The sequence below is a fragment of the Bactrocera dorsalis genome, chromosome 1, assembly GCF_023373825.1.
Source record: "Bactrocera dorsalis isolate Fly_Bdor chromosome 1, ASM2337382v1, whole genome shotgun sequence".
Classification (NCBI taxonomy): Eukaryota; Metazoa; Arthropoda; class Insecta; order Diptera; family Tephritidae; genus Bactrocera; species Bactrocera dorsalis.
This window is the reverse complement of record NC_064303.1, coordinates 16725258-16736067: the sequence shown is the minus strand read 5'-3', so window position 1 is coordinate 16736067 and position 10810 is coordinate 16725258. Positions and strand designations below refer to the sequence as shown.

The window sequence follows — 10810 nt, the reverse complement described above, 5'->3', positions numbered from 1 at the left end:
GCTAAGTGCTGCTGGTGGATGTCAGTGAACTGCGACGAGCAACAGAAATGGCAGACAAACAAAGTTAAAAGCAAACCAGAAAAAATGCATACCATGCACATGTACATTTGTATGTATGTTTATATGTTATGTGTCTAATCGCATTAAAGGTTATTCATATCAGCCGTCTTGCAGCGAAGTAGCTGAGTAAGGCGTCTGCCGGCAGTAAATTACCGATATCGATTATTGTGGGCTGGTAAGTAACTAGCGGAACTGTAATAGTAATATGTGTATTAGGGTGTCCGTTATTTACCAAATTGATTATTTTTGACGAGACGCCCCCTAAACTTTTAGTTTTCCATCTAAAAAAAAAATATCATACCATAAAAAGCCCTTAATTTTCATAATAAACCTTGCCCCAAACACGATACATTTCCCATGGAAATTACATGGGATTTTGCCACTTTTTACAATTTTTTTTTTCTCTGGAACTTTCTTGTTTGTAGGAATAAAAAAGTCATATTCTTATACAGAATTGCTTTTTAGAGATTGATTAGTATTAATATTTTTATATATAATTAGCCGCAATTTCACCGTCATTTACATAAGAAGCGTCCTTCCAAAATTGCTTCCGAGCTAAATTTTCAAGAGTCATTTACAATCCTCAAAGTATTTGTACTGTCCTGGCCTACACTAGCGACCCTGAAAGCCCAACTAAATTCCAACATCCCTGATAGTTTTCTGAAATTTTAACTAAAAAATAAAAAAACACTCATTTTATATGTGTTCATTCTATTATTTATTGTTCAAGAACCGGTCCATTGCATGTGATTACACTTTACTATTATTCGCAGTTATTTTGACAGGCTGCTAGCGAACAATAACGGTTCGAGTTACCGCCACAGCCATTATAGTAGAAACTGTAGCACGCATCAGCTCCATAATTGTAATACCATCTGGTGCCACCGTAGCAACCGGATCCACCGTGACCGCTATGATAACCACCCGAGCAGCCGTAGTATCCTGTAGACGAAAGTAGTCAAAATATTATATTTTCTGTAGCAAAAATATATATTTCTTGTTTACTTACTTGGCGCATTCGGGCATTGAGCCTGAGTTTGACCAAGGAAGAGGAAGATCGACAGCACTAAAAAGCAAGCGAGGAACTTCATGTTGATTTAGTAAGTGAGTTGAAGTAGTTTTAGAAACTGATAATTTTTCCAATCCAAGAAGTTGCTTTTATACCGAAAGTTACAATATCGAAAATTAAATATTAAAATTTCACTGTTTTCACGTGTAGAATTAATTCATATTTATATTATAATATTTCTATTGTTTCTACATAAATAGCTGAACATCTGTTTTATTAAAAGAATGTATTTTTAATTACATTTACATGAAAAAGTGTGTTGTATCAGCAAGCAAGTGAACAGATTTTTGTGCTTATTATAGATTAATGTAAAAGATTCTTCTCCACCTGGTCTTTCCAACGAAGTGAAGGTCTTCCTCTTCCTCTGCTTCCCCCGGAGGGTACTGCTTCGATTAGTCTAAGAGCTAAAATGTTTTCATCCATTAGAACCACATGACCCAGCCAGGGTAGCAGCTTCTTACGAGTAATTCGCTAAAATGTGTAAATGTCGTCGTATATCTCGTTCCATCGACCACGGTTCTCGCTGTTGCCAATGCACAAAGGACAATAAATCTTTCGTAGAACCCTTCTCACGAAAATTCGTAACGTCAACTCATCAGATGTTTTCATCGTCCATGCCTCTGCATCATATAGCAGGACGGGGATAATAAGTGACTCTTAGAGTTTGGTCTTTGTTCGTTGCGAGAGGACTTTGGTTTTCAATTGGCTACTCAGTCCAAATAGGACCTGTTGGCAACAGTAATTCTGCGTTAGAATTTAAGGCTGTTATTTTTGTCGGTGTTGTTTGCAAGATAGACGAAATTGTCTACGACTTCGAAGTTATTACTATCAACAGTGACGTAGGAGCCAAGTCGAGAGTGCGTCGAATTTTTGCTGACAGGAAAGATTTCGTCTTGCCGTCGTTTACTATCAGACTCATTTGCTTCGATCTCTTATCCAGTCTGAATAAAGCTTGAATAAGCCCATGATATCAATATTATCGGTGTACGTCAGCAGCTGTACAGTCTTATATGGGTAGAAGGGATCATTGGTTTCTTTGGTATCGGACGGCTTGGAGAGGTCCTTCCCCATCCTGACAGAGCTTTTGATGTTGCCCCATGTCAGTTCACACAGTCACATTAGCTTTACGGGGATACCAAATTCAGACATAGTGGCATAAAAGCAGTTCCTTCTCGTGCTGCCAAAGGCGGCTTTGTAATCGACGAAGAGGTAGTGTGTGTCGATCTTACTTTACCGGATCTATTTCAAGATTTGGCGCGCGGTGAAAATCTAGTCGATTGGAGATTTCTCAGATCTACGGCTACACTGATCCTCGGACATGCCTTCATCCGACCATAACTTGCAAAGAAGCTGGCATCCTGGCACCTTGTCAGTTCTTTGCCGCCGTTTTTGGATAGCCCGGCCGGTAATCGGCCCTTGCCGCTTTGTTGTTCTTCGGACTTCTACATGGTCGGGCAATTGAACGTCTACTCAATCGTCATCGATTGGGGAATCGGCTTCACCATGTCCTGATGTTATGCCTTCACTGTCATTCGCTAGAGAGGTGTCACTAGATCACCACTTTAGTTCCTCCACGAGTATGCTTTAGTCGTGAAACCTTCCGTTAGTCGCCGTATCTATTCGTGCTCGTGATCTTCATACTCGCGCATTTCGGCCTCTTTTTTGTTTCAACTCTCGGCATTTATTCCACCCCGCTTGTGTTGTTGCAGCATTGCGGTGAAGACTGCTTGCTTGCTTTCTCTTCACTGCGACACGACAGTTCTCATCGTACCAGCTGTTGATCTATTTTTGTTTGATCTTTGTCGATCTTAACTACGTTTGGGAATTCAGTGTCCGTGCTTACGTTGTATGAACATCGCAATGGTTCGTATTTTTATCTTTGTTATTAGGGTTTTATGTGTTTACATGAAAATCGGTCTGATTGCTTAACCTAACCTATAAAAAGGGGCTTTTTCATAGGGACGCTAAAAAGTAGATCGATAGGTACAAACGAAGCCAAATTCTTTTCACGCGCTTTTGACATTTCTTTTTAGTGAAGTTTGCCATTTCATCATGGAAAAATATACTATCCAACAACGAGTCGAAATGATTAGAATTTACCGGAGTCAGTGGCCTCAACTTTAAGAGCGCTACGTCCAATTTATGATCGTCATAATCGTCCTGTCAGATCAACAATTGTGTATCTTGCGCTAAATGGACTGGTGTTCTTATTGGGGCGTATTTCTTCCGTTATGATCAAGACCGGCACATTACTGTGAGTGGGAATCGATACCGTTCAATGATCGAACCCGAATATTTTTGACTCGAATTGGATGATATGGACTTGGAAAATATGTGGTTTCAACAGGACGGGTCCACACAGCGAATGCCACTATCGATTTTTTGAAAAGCAAGTTTGATCTCAGAAATGACCCAGTCAATTGACCACATTGCTTGTTTGATATTTCCGCCGCTAGAATATTTCCTGTGAGGCTACGTCAAGCTAGCGACGATTGATGAATTTCGTACGAATATCGAACGTGAAATTGCAGGACTATAAGCCGATTTATGCTTGAAAGTTGGGTTCAGCATCTGGACTTCTGCAAGCATGACTGTGGTGGCCATGGAAAAGAAATCGAGTTCCATGCATAATGGCATCGAACGCACTTTGACAGGAATAAAAAGGTTTATTGGTATCCCAAGCCGCTTTTGTTTTATTTAAACTTAACTTTTGTAGCTCTCTTCTTGAAAACCCCGTTATATGGTATAAGTATAGATTTTGGGTGTATTCTAAACCGGCCGGCTAATGGAGGATTTTGACTACCTTAAACCATTTTTAATCGGCAAAGAACGATTATTATGTTTTATAAGTAGTTTGACTGTTATGGATTTAGCGAATACTTTTTCGCATTTTCAGAATGAAAAAAAAAATCAAATTATGTTTTTAACGGTTAAAAATACTATACCAAGACTAGGCCTATTCGCCAACGGGTGTTTTTTTAAATCTATCGTTTTGAATGAGGTAATACTCTTTTCGGATTTGGTTTTTTAAATCCTCAAAATGTCGCTATTTGATGTGATCTACGGGTAGAAGGAGGTAGAAGGTATTTATTCAAAAGTGAAGCGGGCCATAATTGTGCAGTCTATGAGGAACGCTATGGAGACGGAATATTGTTGGGGGTATGCTTTTTTCAACAAGACGACGCTACTTGCCATACAGTCAACAAACAATAAATTTAATGAATTTATTCGAGACAGCTGCGGCGGCCAATTCTTCGAAATAATTTTTAAAGCATATTGGCGAACTCGTGTCTTTATAATAAAGCAAATTTTTAGCTCTAACAATAGATTGTGTGCACTTTCGAACTTCTTGAAAACCACAAGTCTCAATAAACACCCTTTACAATGTATACAAAAATCACAAGTTTTAAAAAACACCCTTTATTATAGACGAATACAAAAATAATGGAAATTTTATGAGATCAGTCTACCGAATCGCATTAAAAAAAAAAAATCAAAAATCATATGCACAAGCACACACATTTACTGCTCCGAATTCATGTGCTCGTGTGGAAAATTTGAAAATTTCCTTACGTGACTGTGACTACCTGGCTGACTGGCTGACTGGCTGCCTACGCTTGCACAACTCATTAGAAGTCTGTGTGCAGTAATGCATTATGACTTGAATGACTTTTGATAATGCTTAAGATGGCTTGCCATAAGGGCACACAAGCGCACATTTCAACTCATATGTGTGTATGTTTGCATATGCAAAAATCTATGCACATAAATCGGGTATATATGTACATATGTGCTTACATATAACCCGTGAATATTTGACAATCAGTGTTGAAGAATTCGCCGAGGCAAAAGTCAAAATCTCGAGAAACTTTGCAACGCGTGAAATTTACGCTGCCATGACTCCGTGCAACTTCTTGGCGACTGCACTTGACTTACTGCGGCGCTGGCTTGTGCCATTTTTATGAAATGCCTATTTTATGTTTTGTTTTTATTTTTTCACATGAATATAGCGATATTTTTTCTGTTTTCGCTTGACTTTCTTACCATGCATTGTTTCTAGTTGGCTGCGCTCGCTTTCTCATCCTTCCCAAAGCGTTGCAGTTGATCCATTGTCTGTCGTTGATTTGCTCGCAATCACTTTTCATAACACTAAATTTGCTCACTTTCAAGTCGGCTCTTTTGTGTTAATAAATAATTAATTAGTCTATGAAATTCAACTATTTACTAAATGCACTCTGGCTAATATGAAGACATTTGGCATTCATTAGTATTCTGTGTGCGTATTGTTTGTAAAAATCAACGACAAAGTTTTTGATGCACAAAATTAGTATTAAATGCACTTCATGAATACAAATGCACACGCAGACGTGTGTATGTGTGTGAATATTTTAGCAGTCGAAATGAGTGAAGCATTGTTACAAATCACGAATGTACGTGTTGCTCATACGCACTGGCAGACGGCGGTGGTGTATGAAGACTGCATAAATTGAAATTAAATTAGATAAAATGAATCAATGCAGAGAAAAGTATATTAATGCTGAAAATACAACAATACAATTTAATTCCACAAATAAAGGTGAACTGATTGAAGTGAAAATTAAATTATTTTAAATTAAGGTAAATTATGTGAAAGCAGCAGGAGAACTGAATAGTAAATATATATAATTACTCAAAGAAATTGTAGTAAGTGAAAATTCATTAGAATTAACTAAATAAATTAACACAAATAAATATAAATTAAATAATCTAAAAAAGTAATATAAATTAAATTAGTTTGAAAAGTTCAATAACTTATCAATATATGTGTTAAAGGAAAATTAAAATAACTATATAAATAATAATATATTTCTTCACAAAAAATCCTTGAAAGCTTCTTTTCACCAGACCTTTTGTATTACTGAATGTAAAGTGACCACTAGATTTCTTTCGAACGAACTTGGGCCAAAAGGCCTTTGCGACAACGCATATACCGTTGGTTGCCCAGCGCTAGCCAAGCTTCCGCGAAACCCAGCTATCTAGTAGTAGAACACAAGAGGATAAGGGAGCACTGATCCGCTCCCATTCTACCGATTCTTGCTAGCTCATGGTTTTAGCTTTAAAATTTTCTGCGATTCCGCAGTGACCTGGCATCCGTACCGGTCTTATCAGAAAGACACTCGATGCTAGTGATAGCGAGGTTAGGTACTTCTTGATCAATCCTGAACGCACTGATAAAGAGTATAAGGCTAGTGTCGTCGCTCTGCTGTCTGAGTGAATGGTTACTTCTCTGAAGGAAACTGCACTCCGGAGCAGTAAAATTTCTGCTATCTTAATGGCTGCAACCTCGGCCTGTAGGATACTGCAATAGCCAGGAAGTCTGAAGCTGGAATTGATAGAGAGCTCCTAACACCAACCTTCCTCCAAGCTTTGAACCATCCGTAAAGCAGCTTACTTTCTTTCTTTTTCAACGGCTTCATCCCAGCCACAACTCTCTCGCCGGTGTACTATATGGGCAGAGAAGGGCCGCCAGAGTTCGGTTTGGCGACTCCATGATCCAAGTGATCCGGTATGAAGTCAAAGTGTGTGAAGATTTCCGAGTGTTCAGACACATATTCTTTTAGGAACCCAGATTCTCTGAGTCTGATAGCAGCTATCGCATGTTCTTCAGAGCAACACGTATACTGCTTAATGGTAATCACTTCTGTTTGAAAAATATTAAAGTGATCCAATAGCTTAAATTCAATTTTGATGGAGAGCTCTTTGCAGCAAACTCTTTCTCTAATCTTCTCTGCGAGCATCGACCCATCCGTGAAATAGATCACTTCGCCGCTTTTCCAGAAATATTTAAAGAAAAAAACCTCAGATATAGGCTCTGCGAAGCAATGATCCCAGTTTTCAAGAACGCAGTTGAAGAAGGAAAGAATTTCAGAATAATTCTGTTTCGTAGCAGAGATCCCACGTTATATTTCAAGTTTGACACAATAAGAAAGTCTATTCTAAAGCTAAAAAAAATCATTGAACACAAACACTAGTTCTCGTCTCCATACTCTATGGAATTTCGTCTGGGCTAAAAATATTTCTAAATGTCTTCCTCCGGTCTGTTCCACTCTGTGGGGGATTTCTTTGAAACATTGTTATTTTTTTAAATGCCCTTATATTAATATCTCCCTTCCGCCTTTTTCCTCTTTATTTAATGCTTTATAAAAAGTGTTACAGTGATCGGATTTAGTTCAAATATACGCTGCTTTGTTCGTTAATATGTTTCCAGCTACACGTCAACTTTATAATACCCTCCTCGTAGAAGCCCCCCTCCTTATTTGCGAAGGACTCGGACAGCCTCTTTTGAGTTCAACTTTACACCAACAAGTGCGTTCGCCATGGACAGGAACAAGTGGTAATCACTTGGCGCTATATCCAAGCTATATGGTGGATGAGATAAAACCTCCCATCCGAGCTCCTGTAGCTTCTGACGAGTCATCAGCGAAGTGTGTGGTCTGGCGTTGTCCTGGTGGAACACCACAGCCTTCATGTTGGCCAGTTCTGGAAGCTTCTGGTCGATCGCCTGCTTCAAGAGGTTTAGTTGTTTGTAGTAGATGATAGAATGAAGGGTCTGGCCATATGGGAACAGCTCATAGTGGATGATTCCCTTCAAATCCCACCAAACACACAGCGAAACCTTCCTGGTCGTCAATCCTGGCTTGACCACTGTTTGGGACGATTCACTGGCCTTCGGTCCAGAAGGTTTTTTTTGCGTCAAATCATGCGGCACCCAAACATCAAGCTTGTTTGTGTATTGAGCCTTCTGAAGAGGGTTTGGTGACTAACTCCCGTCTTCCGGGCGATGTTACGAGATACCACATGTCGGTCTAACTCGATATTTTCCACGATTTGATCGGTATTCGTCGTCACAGGTTTTCCGCCGGCTGGCTAATCCCTGGTGCCGTTTTCACTCGCTCTGAATCGGTTGATTAATTTCAAGTCCTTGTATGGGATGCTTTTTAATTTAAGAATATATTTTTACAAAATTTGTCATGGATTGTTGACCAAAGTAGCGCTAGAATCTCTGAGCATATAGCCGCCATATAAACTGATCGATCAAAACCTTCTATAGTATAAGGAATGTAACTGTGAAGGCGACTATAGCTTGGTCGAAGTTAATATGTTTTTCTTGGTTTTTGTTTTTGCTTTTTTTTTTATTTTTGTTTTTTTCAAAACCGAAAAGCGATACGATTGCAATCTCACCAAATACACGAAGATATGTAAGCATTTTTCCACTTCAACTGACCCACAGAAAAAATCTGTCGCAGATCAATTTTCACCGCACATTATTTAACTCTTCGGTGACCAAAATATCAAGAAAAAGCTGCAAAGGGTTTGGATTATACGCTGGCGTTAGTTATGTAAGCCCACAATCGACAACACCATGGAGGAGCAGCTAACATACAAATACAACAACTATACAGACTTGGATGTATGTGTGTATTTCCACACAAAGATACAGACGCACATATGTCAAAATATAGTCAATATATATACACAAACAGCTAAGAATGCTCGATGTTGCTGCCGCTTGAAGCTATTTGAGACGTGCTCATGCCACTTTGCCGCTCGGTAGGTCCTCAAGTTCACACTCAGCACACCGTTCGAGATGATAAGGATTAGAGAATTGGAAGCAAAATGCCGACATTGAAAGACACAAAATGAAGGGAAATGAATAGCACTGTGGCACAGTGGGGGAGGAGCGCTGCGAGGTTTTCAAAGCTGAAATCTGTGAAATTGTGTTGGCAGTGGAGCTGATAGAAGAGTGCGAACGTGTTAAGGTGAAATGGGTGGAACCAAATAGCAAAAAAAAAACCGAAAAGATGAAACTGTAAAGCAAATGGCGAAGCCAATATGGTTGCGCAGATAGATGAGTGATGATGAAAAACGAGCAGCTGAACGGCAAATACGCTTGTTGGCAATCCTTTTTGCACTGCAAGGCAACACTGTGCAAACAAGCGTAATTTCAGTTTGTCATTTTCAACGAAAAGCCAAAGCCAAAGCAGCAGCAGCATGCAAGTTGGGCGAGTAAACTAGTATTTAGGGTTTATTTCGTTTTTCTTTGCCCCTTTTCTGCAGCTACTTACATGTGTCACGTGCTGGGGACAAACATCACGTGTCACACTTATAAAGTATGTGTTCGAGAGTAACAAAAATAAGAGAGTTTAAAGTTAAAAAACTTACAAACTCAAGTTAAAAATATCAACTATCTTCCTGCATGTTGGCCGCCCACACTAACACATAGGCGAGTATGTGCACTTTGCATTAAATGCCTATATTTTCCACAAAAATCTTGCGAAAGCGCAAACTTTATGCGTCATGTTGTGCGACATGCTGCCGGGGCGTGTAAACAGCCGTTTGTACTTGAAAAACTCAACAATTTTGTTGACATTTTGCGAAATGCAGTTTATCTTTTGACGGTCTTTAAAGCAATATTAAACACTTTTGTATGAAAAACTAAAATTTTTTAAGTGACAATTCGTAAATATTTTTATTTATTTATTTTTTTTATTGAAATGATGGACCTGAACTACATTCTATGATATAAAAAAAGTTTTTAAAACGGTGGCAACACTGCCCAAAAATAATTTTGAAGAAAACCATTCTTAAACCTCTCTATCATGCAGTCATCATTAAAATATTTTGTAAATATAATTTAACAAAAAATAGATGGCAACTCTGCCCAAAAATATAAATGATTTTTTGTGATAATTGAAGTGATGAACCTATACTAATTTGTATAATACAAATCATGCAATACAAATAAAGTTGTTAAAAAGGTGGCAACACTGCTCAAAAATATGTTTACGAAAATCATTATTAAACTTCTCTATTATTATGCACTTAACATTAAAATATTTTATAAATATTATTGAACTAAAAAAAGGTGGTAACTCTGTCAAAAAAATATATTATTTCTTTGTGATAATTGAAGTGATAAACCTATACTAATTTGTATAATACAATTCATGCAATACAAATAAAGTGTTTGAAAAGGGTGGCAACACTTTTCAAAATTAATTTTGACGAAAACCAGTCTTAAAGCTCTCTATTATGATGCACTCATCATTAAAATATTTTATGCATTTTATAAATTTAATAGAATAAAAAATAGATGGCAACTCTGCTCCAAAATATATAATATTTCTTTGTAATAATTGAAGTGATAAACTTTAATTACTTTCTCTAATACAAAACATGCAATAAACTTTTTAATAAGGTGGCAAAACTTTTCAAAATTTTTTTTTTGACGGAAATCATTCTTAAACTTCATTTTTATGATGTACTCATCATTGAAATATTTTTTAAATTTAATGGTATAAAAATTAGGTGGCAAAGCTGCCCAAAAATATATTCAACACTAAGCTTTATTAAAGTTAGTTACCTATGTTGTAATAATACAATTCTATTTTAATTGTGTTTACACACAATTTTTAAACAGGTGGCAACCATGCTTAAAAATATCATACCCTGGGGATGCCAGATGCTTACAGCGCAGTCTTGCCAATGCGAGACAAGTACTCAAGAGATGCTCCATTGTTCCCTGGTGACTTACTCTACATACATATTTCCTGCAGTGTTTCCGATCGGTCAGCTCCATTCCGCAGGCGTGTGTCGCCAGCAGACAGTGACCAGTTAGTATTCCGATACTATTCCTACAGT

The 10810-nt window shown here is 37.9% G+C and overlaps 1 protein-coding gene across 1 annotated transcript; it reads right to left on the bottom strand.

Annotated features, from left to right (window-relative positions):
• Positions 1-811: 811 nt before the first annotated feature.
• Positions 812-1180, bottom strand: LOC125778965 (boophilin-G2-like). The gene is made up of 2 exons (XM_049458918.1): positions 1070-1180; positions 812-1002 (listed from the first exon to the last, which is right to left on the bottom strand). Exons 1-2 carry the CDS (start codon positions 1149-1151, stop codon positions 824-826), a joined length of 261 nt encoding a protein of 86 aa, XP_049314875.1. The 5' UTR covers positions 1152-1180; the 3' UTR covers positions 812-823.
• Between the last annotated feature and the right edge of the window lie 9630 nt (positions 1181-10810).

What these genes read in the sequence shown, in the direction of transcription:
- LOC125778965 (XM_049458918.1), bottom strand. Translation starts at nt 1,151, where the DNA reads ATGAAGTTCCTCGCTTGCTTTTTAGTGCTGTCGATCTTCCTCTTCCTT. An exon ending in TCAATGCCCGAATGCGCCAA is followed by an intron (nt 1,003 to 1,069) that starts GTAAGTAAACAA and finishes TTTCGTCTACAG; the next exon opens with GATACTACGGCTGCTCGGGT.